Source organism: Alligator mississippiensis, chromosome 1 (assembly GCF_030867095.1).
Source record: "Alligator mississippiensis isolate rAllMis1 chromosome 1, rAllMis1, whole genome shotgun sequence".
NCBI lineage: Eukaryota > Metazoa > Chordata > Crocodylia > Alligatoridae > Alligator > Alligator mississippiensis.
The window spans coordinates 75,019,393-75,042,320 of record NC_081824.1 but is presented as its reverse complement, the minus strand read 5'-3'; the positions used below and the strand labels follow the sequence as shown (position 1 = coordinate 75,042,320).

The following is a 22,928-nucleotide window of genomic DNA, read 5'->3' as shown; positions in this document are numbered from 1 at the left end:
TAGAATGGCAGAATTTGACTCAGCAGGTTTATTCTACCATGAGCTACACTGAAAATTAGAATTATTTTCCTTCTCAATGAATGGTAATTTTTCCTCAGGAGACAGTATCAAAGGTTTACAGTTCAGTTGGTAGTCATTAAGTGACGCGACCATGAGCTGAATTTATTTTTTACCAAATATATACTTATGTGGATTTAGATTATCAACCTTCATGTAACTTTAGTGCAAGTTTATTTAGACATTTATCAAAGAAAAATGCAAAAGAAATATGATTTTTTGAATGATAGATTATTCATAAGCAAAATATCCTAAAAATTAACGGATAAGTTATTTTTTGTGTTCACTTGCTGAAAGCATTTGTGCCTCAGTATAATAAAATTTATTTGAAACTATGGACCATAAATAACAACAGAGTTAAAAAAACTGCAGAACAACTTACAGGCTAAAGAGAAGTTGAGCATATAGACAAACACAAAAATTCTCTTTTCCAAGCAAAAAGGCTGCTAAATTCTGGTTATTTTACTCATTCTTAAGGCCAAGGAGTCATGTCATCAACATTTTTAGATACTTCTAAGAATGTTCCCAACATCTAATGAGCTTTTTAAAGGCCAGCTTAAAATCTTCATTAAAACTAGTGTACAACAGAGGGTTGATAAGGGAATTGACATAACCAAGCCAGGTCAAAAAGTCAGCTACTTTTTCAGACACAGTGCAAATGTTAAGGCCCACGATAAGCTCCTTAATGAAAAATGGCAGCCAAGACAACATGAAAGCCCCTAAAATCAGTCCCAGAATGCGAGCAGCCTTTCGTTCCCGTGTACTTGAAATCTGCTGACGGTCCCCAGCCAGGTCTAGGTCATTATCAAAGGGAGGGATTCTCACTGAAGCATTTATTTTATCAAATTCCATGGTGGGGTCAGATGTAGAGAAGTCTGACACACAGAAGGTTTGTGTGAGCTTACAGCTGGCAAAAGAGTTTTGGCTGTCGGTGCTTCTGTTGCTTAGGTGTCTGCTTGAACCGCGTTTTTGGTAAAGGCTCTTTGCGGCATGATAAATTCTGTAGTAGAGGATCAGTATTAAAGTCAAGGGGATATAAAATGCTCCAAAAGTGGAGTAAATTGTATAGATAACATGATCGTGTTGAATACGACACTCACTTGGAATACTGATGCTGCGATGATTCCTCCAAAACAATGGTGGCATTGAAATGAAAATAGATATAGTCCATACAGTGCCTATCATAAGCCCAGCCCTTTTTGCAGTTCTTTTCCTGGCATATTCAATGGCATCTGTGATTGCCCAATATCTATCCAGAGCAATGACACAAAGATGAAGAATTGAACATGTGCAACAAGTCATGTCAACGCTGAGCCATATCTCACAGATGAAGTATCCCAGAGTCCATTTATCCATCATTATGTATATAATACTCAAAGGCATGACTAGAATAGCAACAAGCAAATCTGTCACAGCTAGCGAGCATATTAAATAATTTGCTGGCTGGTGTAATTTCTTGGTTGTGCAGATTGCTGCAATTACAGCAGAATTCAGCAGCATGGTCAAGACTGTGATTGTGCCCAAGGTCAAGGTAATAAGCATCTTTTCAGTTACTGTTTTTGGCTGGATAGCCACATTGGCTTCTGTTGTACAGTTTGTAAAATTCATTTTTTTCCTCCAGAATAGACAGTGAGGGAAAGGGACTGGTGCTTTTAGATGGTAACTGTTTGGGGTTTAAAATTCCTACATTTAATAAAGTTATGTAGAATTCTTGAGAAATTGTTTCTGTTCCATTTTCATCAGATCAACTCAAAACATCTTCTCTTCATCATTTTCCTAGAAGATAAAATGATATTAGTTAACAAACCTAGAAAATTCTACCTTTTTGTGTTTTTAAAAACTACTAGTCTTTTAATATTATTGCCTCAGACAAGAACCTTGGACATTTCTGCCTTTGCTTTTGCTTTCCCCTTCCTCATTCTTCCTGCTGTTTCTTAGGCCCTAAAGAATACATTGGTCCAGATAAACAACAGATATAAAATAGGATGGCTCCATTGACTTTAGTAGATTTATGCCAGTTTTCATCAGCTGCAGAAATGGTTTTTTTTCCCTTCTCTGCAAATCAAATTCCAAAACATTATCAGCAGAAGAAGGCTATCTTATTTTTAATTCCTGTCTTATATGGAGAAGGCATGTCTCTATCATTTGAAACCCCCCCCCTCTAGTTGTAGCTAATCTGTACAATTTTTCATAGCTTGCTGTGTACACGTTTATATTCACAGTTCTTTCATTCTTAATGTCCCAGAAACGAAACATTTTAAAAAGGCCTAGATTATCTCTAATAAGCAGCCGTCAAACAAATGTTTAAAGCTTCATAACAAATATTAAGTTTTACATGGTACATTAGTGTTGCTAGGAGGTTATACAGTTTTATCTAATTATTGTTGACATTTCCCATATCCTACTGTGCATGGCTTTGGAGGAGAGAGACAAAAAGCATATGCTTTTGCTTTGTGATTTACATCAAACTGTACTCACTGTCAGACAGTCCACTCTGGTGTCAAGCACAAACAAATCTAGAGAAGAAAGGATTCTATTTTGAAACAACATTTTTAGTCGTTTAGTTTGAAAAAGTCCCTATGAGCATAAGAAAGTATGGGACAGATTTTGTATTTCTTATAACTCATCCACTGACTTCAGCAAGAAGTTGGGGAGTAGTAATGATATGCAGGATTGAACCTAGTGATATTGATGTCTGCAATAGTCAGCTCTGGATACCCACCGTGGTTTCTAGAAGGGAGCTGGTTTCACAAATTTAAGGCCTGATTCAGTTTTCGTTAGAGTCAGTAGAAAACTCTTACTGACCTTGGTGGGGCCTGGATAAGGAAGGCCCTTAGGGCTTGTGTAGATGTGAACAGGCAGGAAAGAAGTAGGGTGTGAATTTTAAAAGGATCAATTGTATCTGCTTGTCTTCAGGTGTGCATGCTCTTAATCCAGAATAAGAGTGTCTTAATCTCAATTAGTTTAAACCACTTCCAAAGGAATAATCAAGGGCAGCTATTCCAGAGTAACTGCGTGTGCAGACCAAACCTAACTATGGACTGTAAAGGGTTGTATGTTACCAAAAATATCTTCATAGTTTCAGAGGTGGACATTTTCGTCTAAATAAAAACAAAAGGGACCTCCTCACAGCTAAAATCTCTCCTCTCATTTAATGCTTAAAAATATTAAAAACTTTAACTAAAATTCAGGGTTGTTAATTAACAAGATGTGCGGCAGCTATGATGAAAGCTGAAGCTTCACACTTGGGGTTTGTGCCAGGATTAAATAGTCTGTCTGCTGGTAGGAGTCAAAGGACAAGTCTCTGGAGATAAGGGCCTGGGCTAGTTTGCTACCCAACTCTGGTTGGTCTCTATGTACAGGAAAGGGATAATGCAAAGAGATGTCTTCCATCCCACTGTATCCCCAGTAGAGACACCAGCCATGCCTGCAATACCTCTGAAGTCCCTTTTACTAGCACCTCTCAGCTGCTTTCTGGTACACAAGCAACCTTTCAGTAGGGAGCAGATGGAGCAAGTGGCTCCATATGCCCTCCACATCTGTTGGATCTGGCCAACTGCAGAAGAGAATACAGAGTACCTTGGATGCATTTCTCTCACATTATTCTTAGTTCCTTTACAGCTCCAGGAGGCATTGCAGTACCCTGAAGCACAATGGCTCCTGGGGCAATGGAGTTCAACTGGACCCTGGCATAATCTCTGCCTAATACTGGTTTCATGAAGAGGGTTAGCAGAAAGATGAATTAGATTATTGTGGTTCTTTTCAAGTGGCTTTTCACTTTGATTTCTTTTTAACAAGTTCTTCAGAAGCTTTTAAATTCCGTCTTTGTGCTCAGTGGATGTCTTTAAAAGTAAATTATTCTGTAGTAAAATATCTTTAAATAAAACCATCACACTTTAATAGGCGCCAATGCAAATGTTTCCATTAGAACAAAAATAATGTCAAGTGCACATCAGCCATGAGGCTGGTTGTGTCCTGTTGCTGCTCAACAAGATTGGATTTTTTACTTCTGGAAACCTCCTTCAGTTATTTAAAATGCTGAGAGAGAGAGGACAAGAAAAATTAAAAAAACCCAACAAGCCCAACACCTGAAACTCTCTTTGCAGATCAGGAGTCTGCAGGTACTCCAGAACAAGCAGGCTGAGAGGGGACAGATCAGGCCAGCACATATTTGATCATCACTTAATGTCAAAATCCAAGCTGCAGAGATAGTTGTTTCTCAAACCTACACTCAGTATTTGAAGTAAGCATTCAGCACAGATAATGACATTACATACAAACAACTTTAAAGGAACATTATTAAGGTTGTAATATTTAATGGTGTAGTCAGAAGGTTGTCCAAGCAACCCTAATTTGTCCCCTGGTGGGCAGGCAGTATGCTCTGGTCTTTAATTATATGATGACATTTTTTCCACAGGACTTCTGCCTCATTCAGTGAACAGAAAGGGCAGTGCTAACTTAAAGAGCAGCTATTCAATATTTGTTTTCATTATTCAAGGTATGGCTCCATTCCTTATTTACAGCAGGCTAATCAAACCCTGATTTGAAGACAGAATTAGCCTTTTCTAAGGTTCTCATCACTACAGTATCCGAGTGCTTCACAAACTGCTGAATTTATGTTCACAACACCCCAGTGAAGTAAATATCCCCATATTACTGACAAGGGATTTAGGGGCACAGACAGATTAAGGTAAAAAGTTTCCGCTCATTTTGCATGCCCAATATGAGAGGCAGAGAAATGTGATCTTTTTCAGCACACTAACCATTCTAAAGCCCTTAATATATATTGAGAAACCACTTCCCACTGACTTTAGATGTAGCTGTGAATACTCAGCAAATCAGATGCTAGGGCAGGGGTAGGCAACGTTTTTTGGCCGGAATGCCGAAAAACACCACAATGCCTACCTCGGAAGGTGCCGGAGTGCCAGCATGGCAGAAAAACAAAATGAGGTCAAGGGGTACATGTCAGGATGTCCTGCTTGTGCCCCTTGCCCCCCACCCCTGCCACCCTGTGCTTCCCACCCAAAGCCCCTGCCCCCCAGCCCTGCCACCCTGTGCCCCCCATCCAAAGCCCCTGCCCCCCAGCCCTACTGCCCCTTGCCCCCACCCAAAACCCCTGCCCCCCAGCCCTACTGCCCCTTGCCCCCCAACCAAAGTCCCTGTCCCCCAGCCCTACTGCCCCTTGCCCCCCACCCAAAGCCCCTGCCCCCACAGCCTGGGCTCTGTGGCTGTCAGCAGCTACCCCGGCTCTGGGTAGCTGCTGGAGCCCGGGCTGTTCCCAGCAGGGCTTGCAGTGTCCCAGCAGGGCTTGCAGCAGCTCCCCAGAGCTGGCAGGCTCCAAACAGCTGTGCCGGGCTCCGGCATCAGCTCCGCACCAGCGGATGCACCTGGAGTAAACTAATTTACTCCACAGCAGGATAGTACTTGTAAATACCAGTACTATCCTAGTGTGGAGTAAAAACCTCTGGCTAGCCCTGCACTAAAGTTCCCTCATGCCCTAGCCAGCCCCTTCACAGCAGACGGAGTCAGCGGGAGCAGCCCTGGGCTGGCAGGCTGACCCCTGGGGCCTCCTGCTAGCAGGGGCTGCTCCAACCTGACTCCATGTGCTGTGCATGAATAAAATGTGGAGCTGATTGCTCTTGAGTTAATTACTCCCTGTGCATGTTTAAATGACGTGCCTGGGAGCAAAAAACTGTGGAACAATAAGCTCTAGAGTATATTCATGTGCATTAATTGCATGTGTAGATGCGCCCTATGAGTGGTTTTCTCAGATATTTGCCAACAGTGGAGTAATGGTGAACCTTAGGATTCTTGGGTTCCATCTCAGGCTCTAGAGTGTAGTGCTCTTTAGTGGGGACAGACTTTTTTCTGCTTGTTTTCACTGAGCTTGAGTATCTTCTGCCCCATCCTCTCCAATTTGTGTCTGTCCCATTCCTGTCTCTTCTCCATCCTGCACCCCTGGTGGCCCAGTCTCAGTCTTCATACTATTGTTTTGTTATTCTCAGTCAGTCAGAGATCACTCATTCTGCCTCACCTTCTCTCCATTTTCCTTTCCTAGCCAATCACTTTTTCCCCAACTGCCTTCTTGTCCAATCTGTCCTTCTTCTCTTCCATCCCTCCCCCCCCCCCCACACTTACTACCACATCCAGTCCCCGCCTCTTTGGGTGCCTTGTCCAGTTTATGTCTCCATTTGACTTGTTCCTATACCTTTCTTTGATCCTGGTCTCATTCTCTTTGCCCACACAGATCTCAGTTCCCCCTATCAGGACTGACATTTTTTCAGATGTATTTCTCCTCCTCCCATTCCTCCTACACTGAGGCTTAGTCCCTCTCCTTGTCCTAACAATCTTCTCCCATCAAAATCTAATCTCAGTATTCCCCCCCACTAGTTAAATGGCTCCTAATTCCCCTCATGTTTCTTTGGTCCCAGTCCTGGTCTCCCAATCAATCAGTTGTAGATTAATAGAATCAGAGGAAGGCAAGGCTGAGTTCCTCTAGTCCAAAGCAAGGTGGGACCATCTCTGTCTAAACCAGGGGCAGGAAATTATTTTGGCTGGAGGGCTGCTTAGCAAGTTTTGGTGAGCTGTTGAGGGTTGCAAGGGTAGTCCCACCCTTTGACAGGTGTCCTGCCCTCTGGTCGCCATTTTGGGATCGGAAGTCCCTTCCCCTAAGCCCTGACCTTTGCAACCAGAAGTCCTTCCCCTTGCCCCCCAGAAGTATTCCTTTTGGGAAGGGGGTTTGCCATTTTGGAACTGGAAACAAAAAACAAATTATATACTAAAAATCAAGCATACACAGTAACATATTTTCATTTTATTAAGAAAGTATTTTGTCCTGATTTGTGTGTGTTTGCATTGTGTATATAGTGCATAATAGCTCAAAATGAAGTCTTACCCCTGTATATTGGGGGTGTGTGGAGGGAAGTATGGGTGAGTGGGTATGGGGGAGTTTGGGTGGGTGGCTATGGGGGTTGTGGGGGGATGGATATGTGTGTGTGGATGTGTGTATATGTGGGGTGTGGGGGAGGCTGTGGGGGTATGTGTGAATATGGGTTGGTATGGGGGTTTGTGGGGATGTGTGTGTGTGGGGGGTATGGGGTTTGTGGGGGTCTGTGGGGTATGTGGAGGGAGAGGGTGGCTGGGGATATTTGTGTGGGTGCGTGTGTGTGGTGGGGTATGTGCATGTAGCAGTGAGCGGCGTTCCTCCAAAAGATGCATGAGGGTGTGCGTGTGGGGAAGGGTGTGGGTGGGTGCAGCATTTGTGAGGAGTGTGATTGTGTGTGGGGGGGGCGTGGTTGTGGGGTTTGTGGGGGAAGGTTTGAGGGTGTGGTGGGGTGTGCATGGGAGCCCCCTGTGTACAGCCCCCTGAACCGGTCAGTAACTGTCCCCACCCCACAAGAGCCCAGAGCCTGCATGCCCTGTGGCACCTCCCTACCAACAGCGTGGAGCCCCAGCGTGCCCTGCACCCACTTCACATTGCCCAACTGTGGCATGTCCTGCTGCCCCCTGGGCACGTGGTGGGGCTGGGGCAGCTCCACGATGGGACTGCTTTTCTAGGCAGCTCAGGTGGTGGCAAATCCTTCTGGCTGTTGCTGCTACTGGGTCCAGCCCTGCGGGAACCCATACATGTAGCCCTGACCTAGCATGTCTCATGGCTGCTCTAGACTTGCCTGCCCAGGCTGATCAGTGGTGGTTGCTGGGCAGAAACTGTTGCTCGGCATGGGGGAAAAAGAGGCCCCTCCTACTTGCTCCTGCCAGTGCTTCCTAGTGCAGCCAGTAGAGCCCTAGCCAGGTTGGACTGCTCTGTGTCTCCAGCACTGTCACCACTGCCTCTGGGCTGCCCAGTGGGGCAGCGGTGACAGTGAGGAGCAGCTGCTGGGCAACCTAGAGGTGGCAGTGACACTGCCAGGGACACAGGGCAGCCTGGCACGGCATGGGCTCCGTCGGCTGTACCAAGAAGTGCAGGCAGTAATGAGGGAGAGGGGCCACTTTTCCCCCATGCTGAGCAACAGTTTCTGCCCAGCCACTGTTGCCACTGCTCAGCCTGGGTGGGCAAGTCTAGAGCAGGTGCGGGGCATGCCAGGTTGGGGCTGCATGCGTGGGCTCGCAGTCCCGCTGCTGAGCTGCCCCGACCATGCTGTGTGCTTAGGGGCAGCAGAACACACCACAGCTGGACATTGCCTGGGCCAGGCAGGACCAAGGGACCCACCACGGCCCGTACAAAGCCCCTCCATGGGCTGAATCTGGCTTGTGGGCCGTATTTTGCCCACCCCTGGTTTAAACTACCCTTTTGTGACCCCCTTTGTTCCTATAGGTTTACTGCTCGTTTGCTTTTTCCCTAACACCACCCCACTCTACCCTCTCCCTGCTACCTGTCTCTCTGTCTCTTTCTCTCTTTCTCCCCTCACTTGACTTCTGTATTCTGTATACTAATTTCTCTGTCATTTTACTTTGCTTTCTGCATGTCCTTTCATAGCTTCCGATGAAGTGAACTTCAGTTCATGAAAGCTTGTGCTGTTCTCTATATATCTTATTTAGTCTGCAAAGGTGCATATTTACTGTGCCTTTAAATTATCTTTGACAATTGTTGTCTAACCTGCTCTTAAAAATGTCCAGGGATGGAGATTCCACTGCTTCATTAGGTAGCCCAGGGGCAGGCAATTATTTCAGGCGGAAGGCCACTTACTGAGTTTTGGCAAGCCATTGAGGGCCGCATGACAGGCAGCCAGGGGCAGATAACTATTAATTTTCTAAATTTTTTAGGGGCCTCGCAGGCCAGATAGAATGGCCTGGTGGTCTGCATGTAGCCCATGGGCAGCATTTTGCCCACCCCTGAACCTGGTAGCCTGTTCCAGAGCTAACCAGCCTCATGGTGAGAATGATTTCCCTAATCTCCAACCAAAATTTACCCTGATGCAATTTGAGGCCATTTTTCCTAGTCCTGCCCACTGCAGCCACAGTGAATAATTCATCTCTGTCCTCTTTATAACCGGCCTTCAGGTATTTGGAGCCATCAAATCCTCCCCCTCAGTCTTCTCCTTCACACTAAATAATCCTAGTTCTTTCAGTCTTCCCTTTTAAGCCATGTTTCCCAGGGATCTAATAATTTTTGTTGCTCTCTGTTGGATTCTTTTGAATCTGCTCATATTTTTCTTATGGTTGGGGCCCAAAATTGTATACGGTATTCTAGGTGAGGCCTTATCTGGAGCAGAAGGATCACTTTCTTTGATCTGCAGGTGACACTCCTTTTAATACAACCCAATGTGCTATTGGTTTGTTCTATACCGAGAGAACACTGTTGGCTCATATTCAGCTCATCATCCACTGCAACCTGCAGTACAGTACTACAGTGTAGCCAATCATTTCTCAACCTGTATTTGTGCATGCAGTTGTTCTGTCTTAAGTGCAGACCTTGCATTTGTCTTGTTTGAATTTCATTGATTGCATGAAATTCAACAGTAGTCTCCCCACTGTGAGCTATGTTAATGTGCTGAATATGAACATGAGAATCTAAATTTACTTTTTGTTGAATCTGTTAATGATAATGCATGCACAGCTTTACTATATGTTTACAATATATTTATTCTGTGCTTGCCAACCTGATAGCAGTCTTTCCCACACGTGTGGCTGAAGTCATTTCATTTCAGAATGCCAGAATACCCACTCTTGTCCCCAGATCTCAACCTTAACCTCCAACCTCAGCTAGTCCAGCTGCCTCACAACTTCCAGTTCCAGCCTGCCCTTTTCTGTTGCTCCCAGTCTCAATCTCCATGTCCAGCCACTTTCCCTCCCCCACACCTGTCATAAACTGCATATTCCAACCTGCTTCTTTCCTTTCTTGGTCTGACTTTTGCTTTCATTCATTCATTCATTCATTCATTCATTCATTTTGTTCCCTCTCCATTCAGATCAGACAGCATCCTCCTCCTCTTTCTTACAACCTGGATATCAGTAAGTGGACCATCAAAAGCACAGGCAATAGGATCCCTGCTTTCAGTTTTTGTGCCTAATGATTCTTTGGCTTAGAGCAGCAATTACAGGAGAATTTTCCTGAACCCCTGGAGCCCTAGGCTAGAGTATGCTCAGTTGCTCTGTGGAGATGGTACACTTAGTCTGGTCTGCACTTCAGGCTACAAAAGACTTGGACATACTCAATGAGGGTGGAATTTTCTGATATTTTACCTGATAAATTTGGAAAAGTTGCTACTGATCTTGTGGAAATCATAACTTTTCAATTTGACCAAGGCCAGACAGCTTTTCAAAGGACTGGCAACTGCTGCTGTACCCTAACGAAGGCTGCTGTACCACCAAATGCTTAGTTTCTGGTCTGAAGGAAATGCTTGAGCTACTCATATTAAAGGTTTTTGGAATATTTTAATACAGGTAAGCAACATGTTTTTCCCTGGATACCTTATTCTCCAAAAAAGGCTGAACCATTTTGGGTGAAATAAAAATGTATATACATTTACAAGGTACATACTGATTAGGATTCACCTCTGCCGTAAATAAGCTATAATTAACACTAATCCAAATACCACTCATGCTATATATTACATGAACTTTTAATTTTGGCTAATTACCTATTGTTTATGTGTTAGCAGTACATAGCTGAGGATTAAGGCCCTATAGTTAGGGGTCTACTTAATTTGCAATTTTGGACTGGCAGGCTGAGGCAGAGGGGAGGGAGTGGGGTTTAAACATCCTCCCCTGCCCACATGGAACCCCAGCCAGAGCAGTGAGCAGGGCAAAGCCAGGCAGGGGCTGTTCCACCACTGCCAAGGAGACCCTGGCTGGGGTCCCTTGTGGGCAGGGGACAGGGTTTAATGACCCCTCCCTTTCCTCCACCTCAGCATGCCGGCCCATACCAGCATCTGGTCATGCCCCCTCTGCTCAAGCAGGGAGCAAGGTAAAAGCCTGTTAGGGGCTACTCCACCCCTGCCAGGCAGACCCAGCTGGGGTCTTGTGGGGGTAGGGGTGGGGGTTTAAACAACCCTCCCCTCCACCTCAGCATGCCAGCCTGGGCCGGGGTCTGGCTATACTCTACCCCCCTCTATTTCAGTGGGGAGTAGTGGAAAAGCCTGGCAGGGACTGCTTTCCCTTGCTTCCCACCCCCAGCACACCCCAGCTGGGGTCCCTGGCCATGCCCCCCTAGCTGGAGCAGGGATGGGGGAAAAGCCTCAAAGGGCTTCTCTCCCAGCTTCCCTCCAGCCTTCTGGGCATTGCAGAAGGGAAGGCGTACTCTAGCACCCCCCAAGCTTCCAGCCTGAGCCACCACAGGCATATGGCTGCATTTCTCGAACCAAAAGTGAATGTGTTCATTGCTTCTTGGTTCAATCTACGCAGGTTAGACTAACCTGCAAAGACTGATTTGATTCAGCCTTGGGCTTTTTGATGGTCCGTACTTAGCCTTTGTGCTGCAATCAAGCCACAAAATCTCTTTTGTCTTGTTGTGAGTTAAGTAGACCCCTACCTTTGGGCGGGGCTTTAAAAGATGACAAAGAAAATCTTGCCCACAGACAGTTTACAATTTGCTGGGAGTCAGACACTATGCAACTGGTCAATAAACAGGCATGGTGCAGGAGGCTACAAAGATTAGGTAAAATTAAGGGAACTTAGCAGAAAAACTGCAAGCCTTTTCATACAAAGAACTTGCCTAACTTGCCTAGTTAAGCACTTACCTAGCTCCCATCTCTCTAGTAACTAATTCCCATGTGATTTTATCCAAGCTAGTTATCAGAAGTGAAGTTAATAACACAGGTGTCTTATTTCAAGTGTTAGTACCAAAAATAACACTGAATTAATACCAATATCCCTTTGGGCTGTAAACCACTTCAAGCCAATATTTATTTCATTACCTCTATAGGGAAAGCTTTGTGAAGCAAAGCTTTGTAAAGCACTCTAGTTATGAAGATCCTCAAACTATGAGTCAGCTGCATATCATATTAATTCTTCTTGGTGACAGTAACACATGCCCTTTGAGGTATGTGGTGGTTATGGCAAATATCTGCCCTAAATAAGGCTAGCCAGCTTTGGGGGTTTTTTTGGGCGGTGGGGGGAAACCATTTGCTGGAAATATATCATTTTGGTAATCCTAAAAGTATTCAGCAGATTCAATGTTTAATAGTTTTTAGTTAACTATGTTCCAGTGGTTGGTGCAATCCCTCAGGGTCTGAGAGACTTAGGTTTAATTCCCACCATCTGAGGGAGACTGAATCCATGTCTTTTACTGCTATTATTGAGTCACTGTCAAAACACACAGAAGCTTGCGTAAAACATGGTGAACATTTGGGTCTAGCCCAGTTGTGTAACTAGGGTGAGATGACTGGGGTAGCTGCCCTAGGTGCTGATTTGCTGGGGAACAGGCAGAAGAAATCATCTGTTGTCGAGTGTTTGGCATGATTGTGCTGACGGCAGCTGCAACAGGAAATCATCACTGCTTTGGGTGCTTGGCCATGTTGTTATGTCTCTGTTCTGGCCTTGTAGCATTAGGGCACAGCCTAATGAACTGAACTGAAACCATGAAAATATGAACTAGTAGGCTGCATCCACATGAGCATGGACGTTTGGTTCCCCAGGGACAACTAACAGCAGCGTACCTTGTGCTGCTGCTAGTTGCCCCAGGGAACACCTGTGCCATGAGCCCTTTGGTGCGCAGCAAGTTACCCTGGGAGTGGTAGGAGAGGCTGGGGTCAGCACTGGGCTGGCCCCAGCAGCCATACTTAAGGTCTTGGGGGCCTCCCAAGGCTGCAGCAGTGGCGATCCTGCTGCTCAGAGCCTGGCCAGCAGCCACAGCATGGCTCCAGATGGCCCAGCTCTGGCTTTGAGCAGTGCATGCTGCCTCTGCATATGTTGCTGTTTTTTTTCATGGGTTTTTTGACCCCTGGATATCCAGGGCCATGCCCCACCACCTTGCAGCACACAGAACACCTGAATGTGCAGGATGTGGTGCTGCAGATGTGTCTGCAGTGTCACATACTACATGGCTGCGCTTGTCTGGATGCGGCCATAGGGCACAGCATTAAGAAAATGTTTTGGAGCAACATCCAGTGTTTTGGCTCCTTGTCTGGCAAAGTTTTTATCATGCTGGCTTGGTGCTTGTAAACACGTCTCTCTCCAGTCTCTGATCCCAGTTACTATTTGGTCAAAAGAGTTTTCCCTTAGCTAAAGTGGCAGATGTCCATGGTTTCAGTGCTGCAGTTTCTGGCTTCAATACCTGCTGACAAAGATGGCTATATGTACACAGCCACAGTCTGTTGCATGTGTGCAAACATTTAAAAGCAATACCCATCTGCTTTGTATTCATTCATATGCATGTAATTAAACTCAGTATAATTTTATTTGGAAACATATTTTAAATCAAAAAGTCAGAAAATAAATGGTACTCCTGTATTCCAGGGTATGTATTTTATAGGCTCATATTTGCTTCCCTTATGACAAAAACAATTTTTAACACACAATTCTCCCATTAGCTTTCCAGGACTGACACAGCTATTGGAAGATGGGATGGATTTTTTTCTTTAGTTTGAACCTCAACATTTTAGTAACTACATCATAGCTACAAAGGACAAAATCTGTATTACTGTTATATACCCCTAAATGGGACATAGGTGGGACTTAGGGGCCTAAGTCCTAAAGATCAATTTAGACTGGCCTGTTCCAGAGGTCACAGAACTTATCAGAAGCCTAAATTCAGTCTTCATTTGGGTCACAAAGTTCCTAGGTGTATAGACATGTACTTTTCTGCCCCAGAGTGATCCAATTTGAGTACTCATCAGCTCCTCAGTTATCCAGAACGAAAGTAGTAGGGTGGTGCCTAGTCTGTACTTAAGTGCCCAGAAAGACCCAGTCTGTTAGGTGATGCCTGACTCACTGACAAGGAGTTCATTTCAAGGCTCAGAAGCCACAGCCAGTTCACTAAAATCAGAGCCACAGGAGCAGGTCTATCTTCTGCATAATAGCCTGGTGGAGATAGCTCTTGCTAAGGCATTGAGAGACCAGGGCCCTAGGCCCTCTTCAGCCCCAGGATATTCAGATCTACTACTGCCACTTGCTTAGGAGAGTGCCTCAATCACCAAGCTATAGAAGTATGGGCCAGGGAGGGTGACATCCTTTACCCCTACTGATGATAATGGACTACTGGACAGAGGAATACAAGAGTCATGGGGCCAGATCAAAAGCAAAGAGGTAACATGACATTGGATACATCTACATGAGATGCTTCCTACAGCTGCCTAATTAGCAGGGTGCTATTAGGTTGGAGTAAACTAATTAAATTCACCATAGGATAGTGCTGCCATATAAGTACTATTCTATGGTGGAGTTTTTTACTCGGCTGCAATACGTGTAGATGGTGACCAGGGCTGGCTGGGGCATGAGGCTGCTACACTGTGGGACTGCCTGTCAGCTAGCCTCAAACTGTAGCACCCTCATGCCCCAGCCAGCCCCTCCACAGCACACTGGGTAAGAGCAGCCCCAGGCTGGCAGGCTGACCCGCTGTGCCCTCTGCCAGCTGGGGCTACGGCATCATGGCTCAATGTGTTGCAGTCCCAGGCACATCTGTAAATGATGAAAACTGTGCTGGAGTTTATTGCATTGAATTAACTTCACGTGCCCACTATAACCTAGTGCTTAGGGCACTCATGAAGCACTCTTAAGAGAAAGGAAATATAATCCAGTGTTTACTGTTTCCTGTTTGATAGCTTTAGGCAACACTGGAGTCTGGATTACCCTACTTTTCTCCAATGCCTTCAAAGGGCGTATATGGCTAGGTACAGAAATTCAATAAGCCTGAGGCAGGTTTGAGCTAATTTATAGGAGTTTCTCTAGGCAGACTAGGTTAGTTTGGGAGCAAACAGAACAAGTTCACCTCTCAGTTGCAGGGCGGGGAGGCATACAGGCTGCCTACACTGGCTGGCCAGCAGGTTAGGGGCACTCCCACATGCCTCCCAGCAGGCTGCTGGAGAATACTGAGTGCAGCCTGCAGCCAGCAACCCCTGATTGGCCAGAGCAGCACTTCACCCTAGCCCTGCCTCCTGGCAGTCTACAGCTATTAGCCCCAGTGGGAGGACAGTGGTGGGGGGAGCAGAGTGGGCCCCTCTTAGCTATGCTGGCTCAGGCCATGCTGGCTGTCAGTAGCAGCTGAAGTGGTGGTGGGGGGAGACGGAGACCCCTGCTATATGGATCCAGCCCCCCAAGACAGACGCCAGGGTTACCCCCTCCCCTATGCCTGGCTGTGGCTGCATTTGTGTCCTTGGGTTTGTTGTTCTGTATGACAGAGCAGTGAGGGGAGGGGGGGACTGCTCTTCCCCTGGTCCTGGCATGGGGGGAGCAGTCTCCTCTCCCCTCACTGATCCATTATGCGGGGAGACGGATGCTACGATTCCTCCCTCCCCTCTGCTGCTTCTGGCAGGAGATGGGGCTGGGGGCGGAGTAGGCCAAATTCTAGCGGGCTGCCCTGCAAGGGGAGGTTAGAGGGGACCGACAGAGCAGCCTGGAATGCCAGTAGACAGTGACCTGATTTGAGTCGGGAGGGATCTGCTACAGAAGTTCAGTAAACTGGTCTCACCTAAATCGCTTAAGTCTGATTCCACATCAACCCAGGTTGATCTTAGACTGTGTTCTGTCATTTTAAAACCAGTCTGTGCTGAATTTCTATTCTGTTACAGGTTTAGACCAGTTTTTGGTCACTTATACTGGTGTATATGTAATGTCTATAGCTGGCCTATGTGTCTAAGGCTATTTGGATTGCCCTGCAGAGCAATCTAATTTAAAGATGTTTCAGTGCCTAAGTGGAGATGTCCAGGTGAGCAATTTGCATCTGGCCCCAAATTGCTGGGGATGGTACACAAAATGCAAAAAGATCAGAAGCCAGCACATCTGCAGCATTAGGAATCATAGAAAATTAGGGTTGGAAGGGACCTCAGGAGGTCATTTAGTCTAACCCCCTGCTCAAAGTAGGACCATCCCCCAACTAGATCATTCTACCCAGGGCTTTGTTGAGCTGGGCCTTAAAAATCTTCAAGGATGGAGATTCTACCACTTCTCTAGTTAACCTTTTCCAGCACTTTACCACCCTTCTTGTGAGAAAGTTTTTCCTAATATCCAACCTAAATCTCCCTTGCTGAAACTTGGGACCATTACTCCTTGTTTTGTCATCTGCCACCACTGAGAACAGTCCATCTCCATCCTCTTTGGAATCACCCTTCAGGTAGTTAAAGGCAGTCTTGTCTTCTGCAGACTAAATAAGCTCAGTTCCCTCAGCTTCTCATAAGCAGGGATCCTGGTTTTCTCTGTTTAAAAACTGAAAATTCTCTGATTTAAAAATCCCAAATTCTCTTATTAAAACCCCCAAATCCATGTTTTTCCCCTATTAAAATGAAACACCATTATATATATATATATATATATATATATATGTATCAGCTGAACACAATGTTTTATTGATATATTTACAATTTTAAAGCAATTTGGAAGCCTACCAGTGCCTCAATCATTATAGTAAAATAAAATCTAAATACCAGTACATTTTGGTATTTTATTTTGGGTTTTTTATCATGGAGAATTATGCTGTTGCCTCTCACTCCCAAGTCACAGCCTCCCCAGGCCTGCCAGTGCCCCTCACTCCAAACCAACAGCTCCCTGGCTCTGCTGCTGCCCCTTATTCCAAATTCACAGTCCTCCAGACCTGCCAGTACCCCTTATTCACAACCAACAGCCCCCACCCCTCCCCAGCCCTGCTGGTGCCTCTTGCTCCTGACATGCTGCCCCCCACTCCTCCCCCCCCTCCATGTGTGAGGGACTAGGTGTGTTAGGAAGGTGGGGTGGGGGGGACACACATAGGTGATGCAATAAGGGGGCATGTGCCCCCCCCTATGATTTCTGCACCCACAGCAGGACACAGGGCCGCAGCTGGGCCGGACCAGCTCTAGGCAGGAGGTATCCTCTCCTCTGCAGCCCAGCGGGCAGAACCTGGTGCTGGAGGGAGTGCTGTGCTGTTTTGGTGAGGCACAGCAGTGGCAGTGGCCGTGACAGCGGCATGGAGTTGTGCCCTTGCTGCTGCTGAGCAGGGAGAGGGTGCCTCAGCTTGGTAGTCAAGGCAGTGCGGCGCTCCCTTCTGTGCCGGGTCGTGTCCACTGGGGTGTGAAGGCAGCTCTTCTGGAGCTGGTCCAGCCTGGCTGTAGCCCCATGCCCCGCTGTGGGTGCAGAAATCTTAGGAGGCATGTGCTTCCCCCACCCCCCAATACATGGCCTGTGCCCCGTCCCCCCCACGTGGCATGGGCCCCTTCCCCCCCATCCAACCCATGGCCTGTGCTCTCTCCACCTGTGGCCTGTGCCTGTTCCTTCCCCACTGTAGTACAAATACGCTAGATTTTAGACACAAAGCCTAGATTTAGACACAATGCTTTACTTTTGCAATATGCTTCTGTATCCAGTACGGCTTGCAAGTAGCTTCTGCATATAGGTTAAGGCCTGCTTAACACTTAGAACTAGCACAGTGACCTAGAGTTACACGAAAACAAGCGGGTTACTAGAGGGCACCAAGTTTACCGCAGTACCCCTGTGCAAAACACGCAGGTGTGACATATCCCATAATAAGTTGAGCATAGCAACCTTTGAACTTCGACATCCTGTGGAAGCTTAGATATGACCTTTGGAAACTATGACGTCTTGAATAGAAGCTTGTAGAAATCGTAAGACAACCAATAGTTGCAAGGTTCTTTGTCTAGATAAGCTATAAAAAGACCCCTGGACAGTACCCTGGGGTCGACTCTGCTTTGGGTTACTTAACCCCTTTGTCGATCAATTGCGCAATCAATAAACTTATAATGGACCTAGCCTGAGTGTGTGACTCCCTCCTTGAGGTATTTGGATTAAGCCTCCAGGGGCACGAAACTAGCAATTTGTGCAACACCACCATCCAACGCATGGCCTATGTTCCTCCCCACACCCTCTGCCCCCACAGACTTACCTGGAGGGAGCTGCAGGAGCTGCTCTCCACTGCTGCTTGACTGCCATGTGCATGTGCAGAGTCAGGCAGCTCCCTGTAGCCCCAAGCAGCCCCTTGCAGGCTAGAACTCTACCAGACTGCAAGGAGAAACCCGTGGTTTCCCACGATTTTCTCCTTTAAAGGAGAAAATCTGTGTTTTCCCATAGCAAACAGAAAACCCAGATGCCTGCTCATAAGTCATGTGCCCCAACCCCTTAACCATTTTCATTATCCTCCACTGGACTCTCTCCAACTTGTCCACATCCTTTCTAGTGTGTGGGGAGGGCAGTGTGGGGACACACAAAACTGAACACAGCACTCCAGATGTGGCCTCACCAGTGCCAAATGGAGGGGAATAATCACTTTCTCCAATCTGCTGGCAATGCTCCTATTAATGCAGCCCAGTATGCAGATAGCCTTCTTGGTAACAAGGGCACACTGTTGACTCATATCCAGCTTATTGTCCACTGTAACTCCCAGGTCCTTTTCTGTAGAGCTGCTATTTAACCAGTTGGTCCCAAACCTGTAGTAGTACATGGTATTTGGTGCATGGGGACTTTGCACTTGTCCTTGTTGAATATCATGAGATTTCTTTTGGCACAATTCTCCAAACTGTCTAGGTCACTCTGAAAGTAGGGAAGTAGGGAACCATCTTTTTAATTTTAAATTGAAGGGCTGGTCTATATAAAAGATGCATGTTATTATGTAAACCGATGTAAAACATTTGGAAGGAAATCGACTTAAAGTAAATTGATAAAAGCCAGGTTTAAAATAACTGGATGATCTCCATGCAGAGCTCTGCACTAATTTAACTAAATCCATTTAAAACACACTGTATGTTTAAATTGCCAAAACCCTATGCAAAAACCAGGCCTGAACAAATTCTGATTTAAAGTCACTGAAACACATTATATAAAGACCTTCACAGTGCCATTTTAGAAAATCACGTTCAGAACTGCTCTTCAAATGTAAACTTATCCAGGGTAGGTCCTGGCATATACAAACAAGAAACAATAATGTGTTTCTTCAAACCTCATTTACACCCACAGGCAGCAGCATAATTATCATCCACAGATAATTACTCATTTTTACCCACTTTTAATGAAGAACATTATTGAATCTGAGGCAGTTCACATCTATCAGATGATGATGAGCTGCAATCTGACATAAAGTAGTATGCATTGCAGATTTTGAGCTGTATGCAGTTAATCTGGGATACAATCCTCTAAGATTGTAAAATATCAATGCTGTTGCTAGTTGGGAAGTACAGGGGGTGCCTTATCTCTAATAACGATCTGATAATGTCATTCTTGTTTAAATATCTAATTTATTTTTCAGCACAATATGCTCATATACTTTTCACGTTTAATTTAGTTAGTTTCACCATTTGGCTATCATTCTCCAACATAAGGCTGCAGTTTTTGGGCTGAAAACACTGATGAGGAGGTTGGTTTCATGTGGATTTTTTTATGGTAACGAGGAGTTGTATCTCACAGTTTCTACTAGATAAAAATAACACTTATCTATGGTGTGATAAGTGCTGTGTTGCCAAAACTGAAGAGTGCTGCTTTTCGGATCTGGCCTACCACTTGTTTTTCTGAAGCAAGATCTTGTTTTTATCTCTGCTTCTTCCATGAAGACCTAACCGGTTATTTTATATGGTTGTGGTAGTCCTTCAGGTCTTAGGTACCTGCAATGATGGTTCTGACTGCTTAGAAACACACCTTAGAATAATCAGCAGGAGTAGTACAATGAGGATGTAAGAACCTAGGTAAACAGGTAATAAAAAGAGTCTAGCTGTAGCAGCACAGCACTCTGTCTGGGCTAATTTACATGACCAAGGGCCAGGGTAAACTACCTATATGGTGCCGCTTTTGTTGCTAGACTTCCCTTTAATCCCCAGGCTCACTCAACTGAAACTAACTTGGGGGTCTGCAGTCTAGATATACCCCAGGGGGCATATTTACATGTGCAATTAATGCTATTTGGCTTTACTGTGCAGTAAGCACCTGCGCCTGTAGACAGTGATGCTTTACTGCGCAGTAGATAAGTCTACTGCGCAGTAAAGTGTCTCGTGTAGACATGGCCAGAGAGCTGTATGCCATTAATACCTTTTTTAACAAAACTTGCTGTGAAGGTTGTTGCATTACCTTTCTTTGTATTTCCATGTCAGTATTCTTAATGATTAAAGCAGGACCTGTCTTTTGAATTTCTTGCTTTTCCGACATTTTTGTTTTTCTTTAAAACTATATCACAATATAAATGCCTTCTAAAGCTTAGATCACAAACTAAATGTTTCTAGAGCTTTTAAGTCCCTACAGCCTTAACTGTGGTTTAACTTTTTTTAAATCTTCCTGGAATTTACACTGATTTTTTCAGGCTGTTTGCAGCACTGCTGCCTGGCATGGGATTCCTAACAAAGTAGAAATAGTTTTCTTCAGGAAAATTTGTGAATGTAAAAAATGATCACGGGGAACCAACTGTCTGCTGTAGGCGATGGAGTAGCTCAAAGTAAAGACACGTGGTAAGCCAGTATATTTCAATACACACAAAACCTGCGGTTATTTGTGATTTTGTTTGGCACTGTCCTGATGTTGTATTTTTCACTTTTATGTGACTGAGCAGGCCAGGAGTAGAAGAATGCACACATGCACGTGGTGCCCCTTGCATCACACTCCTGCCAGCCCCAAATGAAAAAGAAAGGGTAAAGAAAAATTCTTCCCCCCTCTAAGAGTAAATAAATTGAGACTTCATTTCCTATGTTGAGGAGAGGCAGGGCTTCAAATCTTTCCTCCTAGTGTTCAAAATTCCATTCAAACTAGTTATTGACTATGTGACAAAGATGTGAAAGCAGATGAAATACTGGTGGGAGGACAGCTCAGATAATAAGACACGATATCAGAGACTGACAGCTAAGTTCTGAACTTCCTTAGTGTAATTCATATGGGTGAGGGGAGGAGGAAATGAGGGCCATCTTCAGAGTGATAGAGCTGATCAGAGGAGAAGGTTGTGGACTCCATTTGACTGACGAGTATGGAGTTCACTGGTCAAGGGGCAGATATCTGTGAAGTCTGCTAATAAGTTGAAATCACAAAGTGAGAAGGCAGTGATTGAAGGATTTATTCTCTCTTCAATCTGCACATATATCTCTTATCAATGTCAGTGCATGCACATACATGTGTCAAAAGGGGAGAGACACATTTTCTCAGAACTGCCACTTTTCTCAGAATTTAATGTATCATTCTCAGTGGGTGAGTTCAGTCCCTTCACTGCAGTGTCTGAAGGCACCTAAGTCTGCAGGTCAATAAGAAGCAGTGTGTGAGAAGGTACTCATTAGCTATATTTTTCCAAGTCTAAGGACATAGGAAACAAATAGTAAGAGATTCTTATGTATCAGTATCAGCGGGTGCATCTACATGCACGCTTTACTGTGGAGTTGACTAATTAGCTCCACAGTAAATCATCACTATCTACATGTGCATCTGTATTAGGGTACAGTAAATTAATTAACTCAGCTGTACGATAGTATTTGTCCCAGACAGTACTAACTTACAGCAGAATAGTTATGTGTGCCAAAACATGTGTAGATGGTGACTGGGGCTGGCTGGGGCATGAGGGTGCTACAGCATAGGAGTTGCATGTTGGCTACTGATCCCCCAGGCCACCTGCCAGCTGGGGCTGCTCTGACTCAGCTCAATGTGCTGCAGTCCCGGGTACCACGCATGTAAATGCTGCTCCTGGGAGTGATAAACTCCAGCATAAACTGAACCGGAATTTATTGCTATGTGCTAATTGCATGTGTAGATGCTCTGACTAGCTACTAATTCCTAAAGAAAAGGAACTGACCTTAAGTTGTTCAGTGATAAGGAATACACACAAGGAACTGTTTGGCCACCTACTATCAGTGTGTTGCACACTTTGCTTTGCCACAAGTTAATTCAGATGTGGATGGGAGAGATTAATACTTTTGGACTGAAACTTCAAAAGGTACATCAGTGTGTGGGTTCTATGTAAAACCTGCTGTTTCCTGAAGATTTGGGGAAAATGCAGATATCTGCTATTTTTGTACAGACAGGAATACAAGTAGTCTAGAAGATGCATTCACTCCTGACACCCTGCTTCTGCTTTTCTGACTGAGTCAGGTAGCTCTCCTTCATTTGGAGAGGAAGATTTAAGAGAGAGATCATATCTATCTTACAGTTTTACTATAATCAAAGCACATGTGCTGGGTTTATAGGGTTGATTAATGTACTACTGAAAGTTGCTAAGATGCTATGGTGTTAAGCACTGTATAAGAGCTTATATAGAATTAATAGTGCAGTTTAAAATTTTATTTTTCATACTTTTGGGTGTCTTTCTGATAGCTCTGAGAGATTTGGACACACCTGCTTAAGCCTGAGCAGATGTGCTGGGAAGTCATGAGTAGAAGAGAATGGAGGCAGACTAAACTCAGGAGAATGGAAGAGAATGGGGGCAGACTAGACTCAGGAGTAGACCAGCCTGGTTACTTACACTTCGCATGACCTATGTTAACACAGTATATGGCAGTTGGAGATGAATAATTAATAACAAACCATTTAACTTCTCTAATGTTTCTGAATTATCTGGAAGCAAATTACACTCTTTTTTCTTAACTGCAATTATTCCTCAAATAATTGTTGTAAAGAATGGGCAATATACAGACTGCCTTTGAGTGACTTATTGAAAAGACTCAGTGTTGTAGCTAGTTTGCCTATATAAAATGATCACATGGTACAGCTCTGTTCCTTAGCTGAATGAGCAATAGCTTGGAGAATGGGGGCTTCTGGTGAGAATGCTCATTATGATTCAGAATTCCTTTCTTTAAAAATTTTGCAAAAGTCTCTTAAAACTGCCAGTTGTGGCA

At 45.0% G+C, this 22,928-nt stretch overlaps 1 protein-coding gene across 1 annotated transcript in view; it reads right to left on the bottom strand.

Annotated features, from left to right (window-relative positions):
* Positions 1–364: 364 nt before the first annotated feature.
* Positions 365–22,928, bottom strand: part of HTR1E (5-hydroxytryptamine receptor 1E) — an 81,685-nt gene continuing 59,121 nt past the window's right edge. Inside the window, exon 2 of the mRNA XM_014600570.3 lies at positions 365–1,833. Within this exon, the coding sequence (XP_014456056.1) occupies positions 571–1,665 (1,095 nt within the window). The 5' untranslated portion in view covers positions 1,666–1,833 and the 3' untranslated portion in view covers positions 365–570. The remainder of the gene's footprint in view (positions 1,834–22,928) is intronic.